Source organism: Anolis carolinensis, chromosome 2, assembly GCF_035594765.1.
Source record: "Anolis carolinensis isolate JA03-04 chromosome 2, rAnoCar3.1.pri, whole genome shotgun sequence".
NCBI classification, from domain to species: Eukaryota; Metazoa; Chordata; class Lepidosauria; order Squamata; family Dactyloidae; genus Anolis; species Anolis carolinensis.
This window is the reverse complement of record NC_085842.1, coordinates 284,123,172-284,140,790: the sequence shown is the minus strand read 5'-3', so window position 1 is coordinate 284,140,790 and position 17,619 is coordinate 284,123,172. Positions and strand designations below refer to the sequence as shown.

The following is a 17,619-nucleotide window of genomic DNA, read 5'->3' as shown; positions in this document are numbered from 1 at the left end:
TTGTATGTGGGGCCACAAAAGAATCATAAAATAAAACAGAATAAAAAGCTAATATATGAAATACTCACTGAGGCCAGCTGTTCTGGCAAGTAATCAATACAGCACCTAAGGGACATATAGTTTCAATTTTTCACTGCTTTGAAAACTAATGTTCAACACTTGGGAGAAGCTGAAACTGCATTATATGGCAGTGTAGATCCCCCCCTCAGTTTCTCTCTGTGTATTTCTTCATTGTAAAATGTATGTATTCCTTTCCTAATGCTACATTACTTGCAGTGAGAGCCATGGTATATTTGGCCTCAGTTGTTGACCTCACCTACCAGTGTCATAGAGCCTGTTCCCATGGCTTTCATCTAAATTCAACTCCTAAGTGCAGAGCAGTTTCCATATCTTGAAAATGCTGCAAGATATCACTAGCTGTTAGGATTGACAGGTCTCAGGGCACTCACAAACTATGGTTAAATTAGACGAATCACTCAATTTGTTCATGATTTTTCTAGAGCTCTTGGGTATATGGCACCCAGTCATTTGTCTTAACCATGGTACACATGGAGAGGTTACAAAGAGTTAGTTCCTTCTTGTACACCTCTTGGCATGTGGCAGTCTCTCTCTGAGATGGACCGTCTCTCTGGTTTGCACTTTTTTTTGGCTTTCTTTTGTTCTGCAATATTGTTCTGCAATTGTTCTGAGAATATTTTGGTATTAGTTGCATGCTCAATGAAAGCATTTTGTTTTCATTTGGGTCATACATTTGGCTCAATTCAATTTTTTCATACAAAAGAGAGAAATAAAATATGTTCCCAAATTCTATGCCTTACTCACTAATCATGTCACATACAAAAATAATTTTCTTTACATTATTATCATATATTAATGCCAAATGTGGCTTCTGCTAAACACTGTATTAGATGGAGATAGAGGTCGGATGGAACAGAGCTAAGTTTAAATTAAACAAATGCTATTTGTAAGGACAACTATGGGTGGAATATGACAGAAAGAAAAAATTATTTTTTTCATAGGAGGCAAACTGTTAAATTGTGTTAGGTGGCTATGCTTACCACCTATGTTTAAATACCTTGGTTTAAGGAAGTGTTTATATGACCCTCTATTTTCTGAACAGAAAAATATGAATATTTTTGGGAATAAGATTTAGATAATTTGCTAAGTCTCAAAAAGGATTGGTGGCAGTTGCTCCATTGCAGCTAAAATACACATGTTCTTTTCATAGTACCTTCCACTGTAACTCCAATCTTGAATCATAAGATAATTCTAGAATCTAGATTGTGCCCATCAGATGGCTGTTCAGTCTATACTTTTAAGAAATAAAGCCTCTATCCAGACCCATCAATGGTTTCTTTTTTGACCAATTTTCCTTTTCAAAAAAATTGTTCCCATAATGTTTGACTCAAATCTGTACTCCTGTAAAGTCAACAAATCTAGTCTGGATCTTGAAAAAAGCTTCATGTTTCTTATACTAAAATGTGCAAAATGAAAAAAACAGTAGAAACTGAAGAACACAGGTCAAATACAGAGGGGAAACAATCTGATTGGAATTAATGGTAATTCTGTAAAACACTTCAGTGACCTGGCTACTTTTAATTATAGTTCCACCATTTCAGGCACCTACGCTTGCTGTAGAGTCTTTCAAGTCCTTCTCTATAATATGATGGAATAATCTTATTTTCTCTCTCCAAAGCTTCTATGACAGTCATACATAATTTAAAATTTGCTTACTTTGGGTTGTTAGTTTACTGGGTATACAGTGACTTTTTTATTGGAGCTCTAAATAAGGTGACTTTTCCCCCTGAGAAACACGTGCTTCCAGTTCTTTTTCAGAAGCCCTCTGCAATGAGGAAAGACACAGAGCCACAGCTATAACAACCATGTTGTTTGCACTAAATAGTGCTAACATTACACAGGTATTGGGAAATTACTATTTTGTACAACAGCTCCAGGATCATCCTTACAGAATTCACGCTGGCTGGAGAATTCGGGGAGTTATACTCAAATAAACTCATTCCTCCAAGCTTTAGTTTAAAACTTTAATTTTTGTATCTGAATTGCAAATTTATCATTGCTTTATTGCTGGAAATGCTGCCAAAATGAATTCCGGCTGCTGTAGGTTTGTTAGCAGCTCTTGGGTGCTTAATTACTTGAAGAGTCACTCCTAATTTACTGGATGCTTTTTTGGGTTGTTTGAAAATGATAATTCATGTTAAAGAACAACAGCTTTTGTCTGACTTTGTAAAAATAGTTGAACAGTAACCCTTTAAAAGGTAACAATCTCTATGCTATCTTTATTAATTTAGCAAGACATGGGGTAACCATTAGTTTTCACAAAACAAAGAGAAACAGTAGTTTACTTTCCACGGAAGTGTCAGTGCCATACAGACAGGTCAAAGTAGTTTACTGTTACAATTGACATTCAGTAAAACTACTGCTGCCTGAAAAGATTCTCTTTTCTGTTAAATCTGTCTCTCCTGGATTTTCAGGGTAAGATCATGTTATAAGTCTATGATGGAACATTTTCCGGGCCAAAACATACGTTACACATTGGCATTTATTTATTTTTAAAATGTCCTGGTTTTTTTAAAAAAAGGTTTCATGTATCTTTGATCTTTTGCTGGTATGAAGTAGTAAAGTAATGGTCCAAAGGGAGTGTTATCACCAAAACAAAACCAATCAAAGCAAGAGCATGTATGCCTTTACAACATCTACCTGTCTTCAGTCTGATAGTTAACATCTTTCTTCAAATAAACAGCATGAGTTTATTTCTTGTGTCTGCCTCTGCTACATCAATCTTGTCCAATTTTATTTTTGACCTTGAAGACACAGTCTGGTATCTGAAGATGCTGGGCTCTGAAGGTCCCTGCTGGGAGGACTGGAAATGCTAAACCCTTCCTCTTGTATCAAAGCATAGCAAAGCGCACGTTCGTGGAAAGTGAGAACACCGGTGAAGTGGCATTGAACTTCCAAACTTTATATGGCATCTATATGCTGCATAATTTAAGTTGTTAAAATGTAATACATACAAATGGGAGAAAATCATTGTTTTTTATGCTTCCTGTCACTTTTGCATTAATAAATGCTCTGGCTTGCTTCATACAGGATGACCCTCAGCTGCTGAAGCTGGAACTGAAAAAGAGCTGCATTATACTGCAGCCTCAGAGCTTCATACAGCCAACCATAACCTAGGATTGAAATGGATATACACGATTATGCAGAGACTTCATACTCTTTTATATATGTGGAAAGGCAACTCCTTAGTGAGGTAAGCTACTTTTTATATTGCTTGCATTGTCCATTTTTCAATACTATGTCTGATTAATCGGTTATCAGTATGTAATATGAAGGGTTTCTATATGATATGCTGTAGCCCATATTTATTCTGCAGTAAGGCAAGTGCATTTCATAAACCAATTGCTTATCTACTGCATGCACTTCAATTTTAAGCAGATGATGTTTCTGACTGAAAAATCAGTGCAGGATTGCATACTGAAGAACTGCAGTTAAAATACTGAAGCACTGCAAGTTTCAGTGCTCAGAGTATATTAATGCAACATAACAGGAAAGGCAGCCAATCTTTAAAGAAAAAGTAACAAATTTGCAGCATCAGAATTGCTATTTAATTCGTTTTACTTACCATGGATGTGAAAAATTCTGTCATGCTCCAGTGTGAAGTTGGCAACACAAGGGTCAGCCCAGCAGAAAGAAATCAGCACCAGAAAAAGTAGACTCTTCATCTTTTGTAGCCCAAGAATCTTCTTCACTGTGAGAGTACCACATACAAAGAAGCTGGTGAAATGTGCAAATCTTAACAGTGATGCAGTGCACAACTTGTTACAGCCTCATCATTCTCTCATTGCTCTATGAAGATTTAACCCACTCTGCTAGAAAACTTATAGCAACGAGTGACTTTTAAAAATAAATAAATAAATAAATATAACTTCTTTATTGGGGTGTAGAAGACCAGATAATTCACTGACACTTTATCAGTTGGGACATGATAAAGTGTCAGTGTCAGTGAAAAGTACACAAATAGAAGATGTTCAGTTTTCCTCTTTAAATCATAAAACAGAAATTTGCAGTCCCTTGGGTTCTTAAGTGTTAAATGACTTTTGGCTTGGGTTTTTTTTGTTAAGTACTCTGAATTTATTCTAAGTATTTATACTCAAGTGATGATCATGAACAATAACTCAGATGCAGCATATATTATAATAATTTAGGGATTATTTTTTAAAAAAGCACTCAAGTTTATTTAGTAAAGAACTATGATGGCTTCATCAATCAAGGCAGCATAGAGGCTGACCTGCAAAGGAATGCAGTACTTTTGGGGAGTTACACTTACCATTTTAAAGTCTAGTCTACAGTGAAATACTGAAAACCATGCACAAAGTAGGTTAGAATTGCATGTGCTACCACTGCAGTTGCCCTGATTGATTTTTCATTCATTCCTATCTAGAATGCTGACGCACTAAATAGTGTGCCAGGTAGGGTCTCTGCAGTCAGCAAAGCTGCTGAGCGCTGCAGGGGGAAATCTCTGCCAGCCCTCAAACTAATCATTAAGCAAATGAAGACCGAAAAAAGATAAGCACAGGCAACACAAAATGCAAGAATAGTGGTGCAGAAGGTTCAGCACATTACGTTCTTTGGAAGCATCATTTCTATGTCATTCCCCCCCCCCCCCTACCCTTTTTTCCTTTCAAAATGTGCATGGAAATAGTATCTTGTGACCAGAAGAGACACTGCAGACAAGAAAGAATAGGAGCGATGCAGAAAAAGGACTGTAGCTTCTCTATCACTTTGGTTTGTGTTGAAATTTAGGGTAGATACAATATAATCACAGAGAGTAAAGTAATTTTGATTTTATAGGCTGTGTTTACTTTAAATTTCATCTGTTTAATAGTTTAATGTATGAGCTACTGCTCTCACAAGGAACTCCTTGTTTAGCAGTAGCTGAAAAGGCTGTTGCAGCTATAGCCTCTGGCAATGCAATACTATCCTGAGACCATCTATGATGTTGCCCCGCAGCAGGAGCATGTCAGCAGCATTGCTGTCCAGGTAAGAATCACTATAGCCCGAGCCAAAAAGAAATGATGGAAACAGGACCTCAGACAGCTTAGAATACATTTTCAGCAATGTGAAACAGATAGCAGCATAACTGATGATACTTAACATTTGGGAAACCACAGGGTTCTGCAGTTATGGGGATCCATATCTGTGGCTTCATAAACTTACACCTGAAGAAAAATGATCTTTCTAGGAATTTTCTAGGTTCATCCAGGTAATTCTATAGTATACTTCCCCTCAAAGTTATCACATGCTTGCAATAGAGGATCTAACAAATTCATAGAGAGGGCATCTCTCTAAGAATCTCTAAGTCCTTCAGTGCAACTGTTTAGTATGCAGTGAATAGAAGTAAGGTGATTCAATGGTATATTTGCTGTTTCACGTAACTGTGATCCAACTTGGAACATAACCCATGTGGATATGGGGGTCATACTGTACAGATATTCTAAACAGCAGTTGACAGGCAATGTAATGATCTACACCAGCAGTTCTCAAACTGGGCTCCACAAAGCCCTTAGGGCTTTGTGAAGTATAGTCAGGTGCCCTGCGGGGGCCAGCCCCTCCTGCTCCCCCCTGCATATGAAACTTGCAGCCTAGGGAGCCCTGCTGCTGCTTGTGCAACCTATGGGCCTCTCCAAAGAATTGGGAAACCTTGATGCTGCCACCTCCATGGCCTGCAAGGCCTCCCTTGCATGGCAGAATGGGGGAGGATTGAATGGCTCTTGGGGTAGCGGGTGTTGTTGTTGTTGGACCGGATGGCCCCTGGGGTCTTCCACTGAAATACTGTTAAGTTTATGTTGGCTAAAGTTGTTCTTAATTTTAAATGCTTTATTGTTCTTTCTTTCTTTTGCACTACCAACAAGATATGTGCAGTGTGCATAGGAATTTGTTCATTTTTTTCCAATTAGTTCACACAAACATTCTCCATCCATCTGCCACTGGCCTGGCCCATCTGTCAAATTTTAAAATGCAATGAAGTCTCTGTGCCCAAAAGCTTCTTGGGGCTCCAAGAAAAACTTGTCCTTCAACAAGGTCTCCATAGCTTTAAAAGTTTGAGAACCCCTAATCTAGACATATAGCTAACTTGCATTATCATTACCATAATCATTTCCTGCCTTTTGCCAATTTAGGACTATCAATATCCTATAAAAGTTTAAAACAGGAACAGAGCTGACCACCCTAAAAATATCTGCTGAAACAAAAAGGGCTTCACTTGCTTACAAAAGGAGAGCAAGGAAGGTACCAAGGGAATCCCAGAATCTAGGAGCATCCTCTAGGAGTAGAAGCTTCCACCAAGAAGACCCTCCCCTGTGTTCCCACTATGAAAACAGAAATTACCTAATCTTGGAACTTTTATGGCAACAAGAATAAATAACTTCACAGAGGCTATTTTGTGGGATCTACCTGTTTTGAGGGGGAAATGTTTGAAACACAGAGAATTGGGAGCTTGGGGAAGAAGTGGAGCCACTAGGAGATTTCTTATTATCTTTAGGCTGTGATTTGCCTACAACTACCATATAGAGGAGATGGGAAAATGTATGTGTAAACCTAGGAGTAGAGACCTGGAAAATGTGAAAGATCGACTCATTGGTAATTTCAAACTATCTTCTATCCAGACTATGTATAAACATACTTTTGTCAGCTGAATACAACCTTCACAGATGCTGGAAATAATGTATTACATGTGGTCATAATACCTAGAGAGCCTTACTTTAGAGCATTGTTTCTTAAGCTGTGGACCCCCAATACCTTAGCTCAGTGTTAGACTCCTGAAAAAATTGACAACAGTGAAAGTTGTCTGAATTCCACCTAGTGGATGTTTTACACATTTATACAAATCTGTTGTGAAGTGTTTATAGGAGACTGGCAGAAAATACTTCAACTGTACTTCCTAAAAAAAGAAACCAGTCTGTTTAGTAAACCTTGCAAATTCTAATTGATTATAAGTATATGTTTGATTTTACACCTATTTTATATACTTTTATATCTGGAGTCACTTGGGCAAAAGAAGACCTGGGTGAGAAAATTTTACAAAACCCTACTTTAAAGTAACGAGGCTCAGTTTTATTTAATATCAATATCAACATGTTGCCTTTTTGTGTAACCAACAAAACTTACTGATTACTTTGACTTGTTGCGTTGGGCTATTTCACACAGTGTGAAATGCCCCAACTACATTATACCACTATTTTTGTGTGTGCCAGGAGTGACATGAGAAACTGCAAGTCGCTTCTGGTGTAAGAGAATTGGCTGTCTGCAAGGATGTTGCCCAGAGGACGCCCAGATGTTTTTGATGTTTTTACCATGCTTGTGGGAGGCTTCTCTCATGTCCCCGCATGGAGCTGGAGCTGATAGAGGGAGTTCATCTGCGCACTCCCTGGGTCGGATTCAAACCTGGCAGCCTTCAGATTAGCTACCCAACCTTCAAGTCACCAGGCTTTAACCCACTACATCACCGGGGGCTCCATTATACCACTATGATTTTGCTTTAACTGTTATAGTTACAGCCTATGTAGTGCAAGGTAGACTGTTATTTGAATACAAAAGTTTTCAGTAACACCCCCTCCCACTTTTTGGTATCCTCTCAGCTGATTTGGGGCAATTGTATTAATTTTGTGTCCCCCCCCCCCCACACACACATCAACAAAAGTAACACATTATTAATATATCACTAATAGCTAATATAACCTTTGTTCCAAAATAGAATACTAAACTCTCTTATCATCCATTCAATTTACAAGCTATTTTGAGGGCAGTTGTACAATAGTTCAGAAGTCTTATTTTGATTGTGTTTAGGGCCTCCATGTTTGACCATAATGCCTATCTTTGCCTAGTCTGTCAAAAGAATAGGATTGGTTCTCTCAAGATAATAGTACTCAACACTAGTTTGCCTTAAGTGGTGCTGGTGGTATTTATTTTTCCCACTCTCAACAAACCACCAGTCTAGGAATAGAAAACACAACCAAGAAAACATATTTGATGACATGTAGTGCAAAGTAGACTGTTATTTGAATACAAAAGTTTTCAGTAACAATTCCCTTAGGAAATGTTTATTTTACAAATCTGTGTAATTGGTTTGGCTTTACCAACAGGCACAGTATTCAAAAGACATTTCAGTTTCCATTACATTCACTGATATTTATGCCAAGGATGGACACAAGAAAAATGTTGGCTTCAGGGACTAAATGAGACATGCTGAGCTAGATCTGTGACAACATATGTTTGTTTATCATAGGACTATTACTATTTGAATTAACAATGAGCAAGAGCTGTCCAGAGAGATGTGCCAAAGCTGTCCCTTATTTCTTCATACTTTCCTGCTTTGCCTCTCTTTACTTTCAGGTTCTACATTGATATAGCCTTGTTTTTCTACACAACCTTTTCTCTCCTGAAAAAACATCATTGATGTAAATTCTTACAAGAATGAAAAAAAAATTATCCTCACTGGATGAGATTATATTGCTCCATTTCAGGACTAATTTTTTTAACAAAAACCAGCTGTGCAAAAAAAAAAGCCTTGTACTGTATATAATATCAAGTTTTTGTGCAAAATGAAGTGGTGGAAGTAAGTTTCACAATGAAAAAGCAAAACCACCATCCCTGAACACACACTCACAGTACTTCATTTTTTTTCCTCAACAAGTTATCTTAGTTTGTCAAGATACCCTTTATCATAAAGGTTAGGAATATTCTTTACACACCTAAGGCACAGTTGCAGTGTAATAGTAATAGGCTTGTATATATACATTGCTATTTACATGCACAAATGTATACCACAAATGCAAGTACATTTCAAGAAGAGGATAAGAGTTTGAAAGTGTGTATGCAAACTGTCCTTGAAACTGTTAGTAATAGGCTCAAAATATTTCTTTTGCTTGTTTATATTCTACTACATTAGGTTTTGCCAATTTAAGCTCCATTCTAGTTTTTGATATATACATGGCAGGATGCATAAATGAGTATGCATCCTGCCAAGATTAATGTAGTCCTTTCAGACATTTAAACTCAGCCCTACATCCAATGTAATGCCAGTGGCATCAGCAGAACTTTCTTTTCCTTCTCCCACCTCTATAGTCACACCCCAGTCTTGGCTGTTTCCTCTCCAGAATAAGTTTTAGATGTTGGAATTCTAGTAGAAAAAGGGAATCACTTCCTTTTCACCATTTCTATCAGTGGAAGTATACCACTCCAAACACATACCCATATTTACTCGAGTCTAATGCGCCATCGAATCTAATGAGAACGTCAATTTTCAAAACCCTGAAACAAAAAAACCCAAAAAACAAAAACCATTTCCTGCCAAATATAGTGCACAGCAGCAAAAAGTGTATTCTTTGTAATTTGGCCAAAAAAGATATGCATTACTGTTGCTGCCTGCTTACAATTCCTTTGTTATAAACAATTGTGTTATAACACCAAAGCTTCCAGCAATGGAAAAGAAAACCTTGAAGTTCATCTATGCTGTAGAATAAACCCAATTTAAATGCCTTGGTTAAGGAATCATGGGAGCTATAGTTTGACAAAGTTTGAGCCTTCTCTGCGAATGAATGCTTGCACTCGGTTAACATAGCATTGAGCCATGGCCATTTAATTAGTGATGAAAGAAGAGCTCCAAATGCAGCTCCTGAAGCACCTTCCCCTTTTGCTTTGGCTTAGCACTAACTTTACCGTATGATGTGAATCTAATGCACACCTCAATTTTGACAAGTGCATTTAGCTTTAAAAAGATGAGCTTTAGATTCAAGTAAATACGATATTTCTCATGGAATTTGGAAAGTTAAGCATGATCTGGTCTGGGTGGCAGATTACTAGGCTTGAGCAAATTTTTCGTTAGTTCGTTAAATTTGTTAAAAATTCGTTTCGTAATTACTTTTGAATTGACATTTGAACCATCTGCTCACTGCCTTACAAATATTACGAATTTGAATAATAAAAGTACCTTTTTTTGTTTGTTTCTGATGTCTTCGGATGTAGCTGTAGCCCCTCTGAGAGGAGAAGCCATGTTGGCATGCCTCTCAGCCAATCAGAGCGGAAGAGGGAGGGAGGGAGAGGCATGGCCATCGATCTGCTAGCATTTTAAAAATGCCATTGAGACGCCCCCCCCCCCCCCGCGGGGACCACCGGCTCAGTAGAAGCCTTCCGCATTGCTCTCTCTCCCCTCCCTGCTTCTCTCTCTCTCTCTCTCTGAGAGAGAGAGAGAGAGAGAGAGAGAGAAGCAGGGAGGGAGGGAAGAGAAGAGAGAAGAGACATGCCTGCCTGCGCTTGGCCTTCTCCTCGCCCTGCCTTGGAGCCGCGTGTTTGGTTTTGCTTCTTTCCAGACTTTCCAGCCAGGCTTAAAGGGGAATACCAGAGCCAGGCAAGCCTTCCTAAACGGAATCCTTAGAGCCAGAGGATATCCCTTTAAGAGATAATCTAAGAGGAGAGCTCCTGGAAAGGATTATGGCACCAGCTCAATTGCAACAGATTCAGTGCCATGTAATCATGTGAGTTGTAGTTTTACAAAGTCCCTACCTAGCCTTCCCTGCAGAAGAGAGCCAGTACCATGCCAAACTATAGCTCCCAGTTTTTTGTCAGATTGTTTTGAATTTCAACTCCCACAATTCCTAACACCAGACATGGGCAAAGTTTGCCCTTGCCTGGTATAGAAGCATTCTATTCTTCTTCTCCAGACATGCCAACAGTATTAAGTGATAAAATCTTGGGCATTTTTTCCTTTAATGCTAAAAGTTCATAGGTTGTTCAGCAACAGCCTACTGGCTGGGTTGCTATGAGTTTTCCGGGCTCTATGGCCCTGTGCCAGAAGCATTCTCTCCTGACGTTTCACCCACATCTGTGGCAGACATACTCAGAGGTTTTGACGTCTGTCCGAAGCTAGGCAAGTGGGGTTTATATATCTGTGGAAGGTCCAGGGTGGGAGAAAGAACTCTTGTCTGTGGGAGGCAAGTGTGAATGTTGCAATTGGTCACCTTGATTAGCATTGAATAGCCTTGCAGCTTCAAAGCCTGGCTGCTTCCTACCTGGGGGAATCCTTTGTTGGGAGGTATTAGCTGGCCCTGATTGTTTCCTGTCTGGAATTCCCATTTTCTGGGTGTTGTTCTTTTACTGTCCTGATTTTAGCTTTTCTGTTGAAATTGTCCATGTGCTTCTTGTGGATTTCAGTGGCTTCTCTGTGTAGTCTGACACAGTGGCTTTTAGAGTGGTCCAGCATTTCTGTGTTCTCAAATACTGGCTGTTAGGAATTGTGGGAGTTGAAGTCCAAAACATCTGGAGGGCCAAGGTTTGCCCATGCCTGATTTAGATCCATCTCAAAAAAGGGTATATTTGCCAAGCCCTTTGAGTACGACCTTGGCTATAGTGCAAAATGTTCTCAAGTGTTGGGTTTTGGAAAGCTGCACAAGATGGCTTTAAGGCCATTTCTGACCCTCAGACAAAACATATGCAGCCAACTTCAGTAAGCTGGAAATAATGTCTTGATCATGTATCCAGCTCAAAGGCAGATTGTGATGGGAAAGTTCTGGAAAGTGCAGTATAGAGCAGGCATGGGCAAACTTTAGTCCTCCAGATATTTAATAATAATAATAATAATAATAATAATAATAATAATAATAATAATAATAATTGTTATTAATCTATTTCTAACCTGCCCTCTCTCCACAAAAGGACTCAGGGCAGCTTCCAAATGCAAAGGCAAATATTCAATGCCTTATACAATAATAAAAACACAACACAATAAAATAGCAAATAAATCATAGCTAAAAATGCATATAAAATTGATTCTATAGGGAGGATAAATGATTGGATTTCAACTCCTACAGCTTAGCTTTCTCTGCCAATAATGGTACCATACCAAACTAAAGCTCCCAAGATTCTGTAGCAGTGAGCCATCTTGGATATTGTAAGGGATTTATTATTATGATTATTATTATTATTGACACAACGATGTTGTATGACACAGCAAACAAGATAGACATGCTGGATTTCGTTTCACAAAACCACAAGTCGAACACTTCCCAAGTGTCTAGGACTATGTGATGTATTTTCGGATGATGCGTGCAGATCCCAGCAGGGTGGCCTTTTGCAGTTGGCAGATCGTAATTTTGTCAATGTCTATTGTTTCCAAATGCCGGCTGAGATCTTTTCGCACGGCACCCAATGTGCCCATCACCACCGGGACCACCTGCACTGGTTTCTGCCAGAGTCTTTGAAGTTCAATCTTGAGGTCCTGATAGCGGCTGAGTTTTTCCTGTTGTTTTTCATCAATGCGACTGTCACCTGGGACGGCGACATCAATTATCCAAACCTTGTTCTTTTCCACAACTGTGATATCTGGTGTGTTGTGTTCCAGAACTTTGTCAGTCTGGATTCGGAAGTCCCACAGTATCTTTGCGTGTTCATTTTCCACGACCTTTGCTGGTTTGTGATCCCACCAGTTCTTTGCTGCTGGCAGGTGGTACTTGATGCATAAGTTCCAATGGATCATTTGGGCCACACAGTTGTGCCTCTGTTTGTAGTCTGTCTGTGCAATTTTCTTACAGCAGCTGAGGAGATGATCAATGGTTTCGTCAGCTTCCTTGCACAGTCTGCATTTTGGGTCATCAGCTGATTTTTCAATCTTGGCCTTAATTGCATTTGTTCTGATGGCTTGCTCCTGGGCTGCAAGGATCAGGCCTTCTGTCTCCTTCTTCAGGGTCCCATTCGTGAGCCAGAGCCAGGTCTTCTCCTTGTCAGCTTTTCCTTCAATTTTGTCAAGGAACTTTCCATGCAATGTTTTGTTGTGCCAGCTGTCAGCTCTAGTTTGTAGTGTGGCTTTCTTGTACTGGTTTTTTGTCTGCTGTGCTTTGAGGAGTTTCTGATTTTTGACTTCAATCAAAGCAGGTTCTTCACTTTGCTTTACATATTCTGCCAGGGCATGTTCTTCTTCTTTGACTGCTTGTTTTACTTGTAAGAGTCCTCTGCCCCCTGATCTTCTAGGTAGATATAGCCGGTCAACATCACTGCGAGGGTGCAGTGAGTGATGAATGGTCATGAGTTTTCTTGTTTTTCTGTCCAAATTGTCCAGTTCCATCTGTGTCCAGTTTATAATGCCAGCAGTATATCTTATGACAGGCATGGCCCAGGTGTTTATGGCCTTGATGGTGTTGCCTCCATTATTATTATTATTATTATTATTATTATTATTATTATTATTATTAGACCTTGCTCCCAGGAAGGTGCCTTCGCTGTGGCTCCCAACTTATCTATCTACCTTTCCACATATTCTCCACATTGTGTGTATGTGTATGTATATTATATATACATGAGCCCTGATGGCGAAGTGTGTTAAAGCACTGAGCTGCTGAACTTGCAGACCGAAAGGTCCCAGGTTCAAATCCCGGAAGCAGAGTGAGTGCCCGCTGTTAGCTCCAGCTTCTGCCAACCTAGCAGCTTGAAAACATGCCAATGTGAGTAGATCAATAGGTACCGCTGTGGCGGGAAGGTAATGGCACTCCATGTAGTCATGCCGGCCACATGACCTTGGAGGTGTCTATGGACAACACTGGCTCTTGGGCTTAGAAATGGAGATGAGCACCAACCCCCAGAGTCAGACATGACTGAACTTAACGTCAAGGGATACCTTTACCTTTACCTATACACACACACACACACACATATATGCAGGGACTATATATATATATATATATATATATATATATATATATACACAGTATATATCACACACACACATTTGTTAAATTGGTGGACCAAACCATAATATGTTATGTTATATATACAGTATATATCACACACACACCAATTTAACAAAGTTTCAGCCACAAAAACAAAGTTTCTGAAGTAGAACAATGACTTTCACAGTAAAGACAACCCAATGAAACAGGAAATAAGACTTTCAAACCAGGAACAGATTTCTGCAATTATTAAAAAATGGTTTATTATAAAAGCTATGAAAATTCGCCAAAAATCAGAGGATAAGGGAAACGTTCCAAATTTTGGTGAGCTATCAGTGTTAAATGTGTTCTACCACTGTACCAAGTTTGAAGAAGATCACTCAAAAAATGAGGGCGGGAGAGTCCTGTAAAATCTCCCCTCGTGCTGTTTTTTTTGGCCACTGCGCATGCGCGTCCGCCATTAACGAATTACTTTTGAAACTAATGAATTTTCGTTAAATTTTGAAAAATTTTGAGGGCAAAATTTGGAAATGACATCAGAAACGAAACGCTGGCGCCCCCTACTTTTGAAACGAGTTTAGAATCAATTTTTTCATGGATCGCTCAAGCCTACAGATTACCAAGTAAAATCAAGCATTTCCCTGTTTAAGCCTAGAAAGAATTCTGCCTAAAATCTAGAGTTATTGTTGTCCATAAGAGACGATAGTACAAGGCCTGATGGACCACAGTCTGACAGTATAAAGCAGTATATGTCCCTACTGAATTCTGGCCTCATATGACCATTTAGTTTCTGTCTCCTCATCTCCACTCCTAGATCAGACACATCCAGATGCCATTTTCTGGATCACAGGAAGTCAATTCGATATTACTGATCACAAGACATTTTGAAATGTAAAATAAGTTTGTGAATTTATACAAATGTACCTAAGGAGTAAAATCCATTAAATTCCATGGGACTTACATCTGCATAGATATGGACAGGTTGCTCACCTGTAACCATGTTTCTTCGAGTGTACTCTGTGAATTCACACTAATGGAGAAGCTGCGCCTGCGCAGGTTCCGACGGAAACTCTTCCAAGCTGAAGTTCAAATTTTGGCGGTAACCACGCCCCCCTTCCCAAGGGGCATATAAGGCAGCCCCAGGCGCCCGCTCTCCAGTTCCTACGCCGCCAAGGCAACGAGAAAGGGAGAGGTTTGCCAGAGGGGAAGGAAGGGCGGGTTTGTGTGAATTCACAGAGTACACTCGAAGAAACATGGTTACAGGTGAGCAACCTGTCCTTTTTCTTCGTGTACTCTGTGAATGCACACTAATGGAGACTAACACGCTAAGGTCCCGGATGGTGGGACAAGGCAAACTCGACAATCAGTGAATGTCCAAACACATGTTTATTAGGACATAGAAAAAACAACCGTCCCAAGGGACCAGTGCAATAAATTGTCCGAAAGGACCAGTGCAATGCAACATGAGCATCATAGAAGAAGAACATAACATGGAAGGAATTTTTCAATAAACATGATAGAGAAAAATACACAATTGCGTAGTGCATATAAACGCTCTCCCAGGGGGAGAGGGACAAACACATCTTGGTCTTTGGCATATCCGCCAGGGCCAACGAGGCGGAACAAAGCAACAGAGCAACTGCTCAATACAATCATGGGAAAAAACACATATCCCTAGAGGCAGGTATGGGGAAAAAACCCCGTCCAACTTGAAGGAGAGGTATAGAGAGTCACCTGTGGGTGAATATGAAGAGAAAAAACGTCTGAGAGTCAGGAGAGGCAAGATGAGAGTACTGATCTTGCAAAGGCCGAGTCTTTAAGGGCTTTACTGTCCAGCCTGTAGTGAGAGACAAACGTGAGAGGGTTTGACCAGATAGCCGCTTTACATATGGAGTCAAGCGGAATACCCCTAAGGAAGGCGGTCGACGCCGAGAGGCCCCTAGTCGACCTCGGGCGGATGGAAGGAGGGGGAGGTCGCTTGGCTAGTTCATAGGCCAACTCAATGGCCTGAGCGATCCAGTGGGACAGTCTTTGGGAAGAAATGGGATTACCCAACTTGTCCTGGGCATAGGCGACAAAGAGTCTTTGTGACTTACGAATGTCCTTAGTACGATCCCTGTAGAAAAGAAGTGCTCTCCGAACGTCGAGAAGGTGCAGTTTTTGCTCGAGAGGAGAGGAGGGGTTAGAGAAGAAAGCTGGTAAGACAATGTCCTGGTTGAGGTGGAAGGCTGACACCACCTTAGGAAGAAAGGTAATGTCCGGGCGAAGAACAGCGCGGTCATGGTGGAAACGAAGATAAGGCTCGTCGACTCTGAGGGCAGCGAGCTCGGATGGCCGTCGTGCCGACGTGATCGCCACCAGAAAGGCCAACTTCCAGGAGAGCAGGCGTAGATCGGTCGAGGCAAGCGGTTCGAAGGGAGCAGAAGACAGCTGAGAAAGTACAAGTTCGAGGCTCCAGCCCGGCGTAGGTGGTAGCGACGGCGGGCAGATGTTATTGTAGCCCCGGAGAAAGGTTTTGATCAGGTGGTGAGAAAAAAGAGATGGCTGGCCGTGGCGCTGAAAGGACCAGGAAAGAGCTGCGAGATAAGCTTTTATAGAGGCAAGAGAAAGTTTCTTCTCGACGAGAGTCATGAGGAAGTCGAGGACCACCGATACCGAGGTCGGGAAGGTGTCGACGTTACGGGATCGAAGGAAGGCATGAAAGCGAGAGAGTTTGTAGGAATAAGCCTTGGTAGTAGACGGCTTATGGGCTGCCCGCAGGACGTCTCGCAGATTCTGCGGAAGAGAGGCTAGGTAAGAATCTTCCATGCAGTGAGATGAAGGGAAGAAAGGTCCGGGTGAAGAATTTTGCCGTCCTCCCGTGAGAGAAGGTGCGGCGAGAGAGGCAGAGGGTGAAACGAACCTCTGGAGAGGCGAAGAAGGGCTGGATACCACGGTTGGCGGGGCCAGGCCGGAGCTATGAGAATCGCCGTGACCGAGATCGAGAGAAGTTTTTCGAGAACTTTCGGTATGAGGGGAATCGGTGGAAAAAGATAAAGCATCTCCGCCGACCAGTCCAGAAGAAAGGCATCCCCTAGGCAGCCGGGGAAAGAGTTCGGGGGGAGCCTCGCTCCGTAGCGGGGTAGTTGGGCGTTGTGGGGAGACGCGAAGAGATCCAGAGTAGGGCGCCCCCAGAGGCGGAACAGACCGTCGAGGACCTCGGGATCGAGCTTCCATTCGTGAGAGGAAGAAGTCATCCTGCTGAGGGCATCCGCTAAGCCGTTTTGGGCGCCCGGTAGGTGGATTGCAGAGATCTGTACGCCGTGGGCTATGCACCAAATCCAGAGACGAGAGGAGAGGAGCATTAGTTTCCTCGAACCCGTACCACCCTGTTTGTTGATGTAGAATACTGCTACTAGATTGTCCGATTGAATGAGGATGGACTTGTGGCGGATGAGGGGGGAGAATGCTTTTAGGGCTTTGAGAATGGCAAGAAGTTCGAGGAAGTTTATGTGGTTGGCCCTCTCTGACGGGGACCAAAGATTTTGAACCGTTAGACCGTTCATGTGGGCTCCCCAAGCGTAGGTGGAGGAGTCTGTGGTTATGGTTAGCGATGGCGGGGCTGGATGGAAAGGAAGGCCCTTGCACACGTTTTGGTGAGACATCCACCATGAGAGAGACTGGCGGACGGACGACGGTACCGACAGGTATCTGGAGTTGTGGTGGTGGAACGGTTTGAAAGTGTCTATAAACCACCTTTGCAGGGTCCGAAGGCGCAGCCTGGCAAACGGGGTCGTGAGAACCGTGGAGGCCATGTGGCCTAGAAGGACCTGAATGACACGGGCTCTGACCCTCCGGGCAGATCGACAAAGGGCGATATGGTGGCGGAGAGCCAGGAATCTGT

The 17,619-nt window shown here is 41.4% G+C and overlaps 1 protein-coding gene across 3 annotated transcripts in view; it reads right to left on the bottom strand.

Annotated features, from left to right (window-relative positions):
* The window catches only part of hapln1 (hyaluronan and proteoglycan link protein 1), an 88,755-nt gene that overhangs the window by 25,379 nt on the left and 45,757 nt on the right, over positions 1-17,619 (bottom strand). For 2 of the 3 annotated variants that reach the window (XM_008103009.3, XM_016990927.2), the window contains exon 2: positions 3,644-3,769. In XM_008103009.3, coding sequence (XP_008101216.1) covers positions 3,644-3,743 — 100 coding nt within the window. In that variant the 5' untranslated portion in view covers positions 3,744-3,769. Of the gene's footprint in view, positions 1-3,643; positions 3,770-4,348; positions 4,550-17,619 lie in introns of those variants that run through there. The other variant, XM_062972275.1, reaches the window with a different exon arrangement.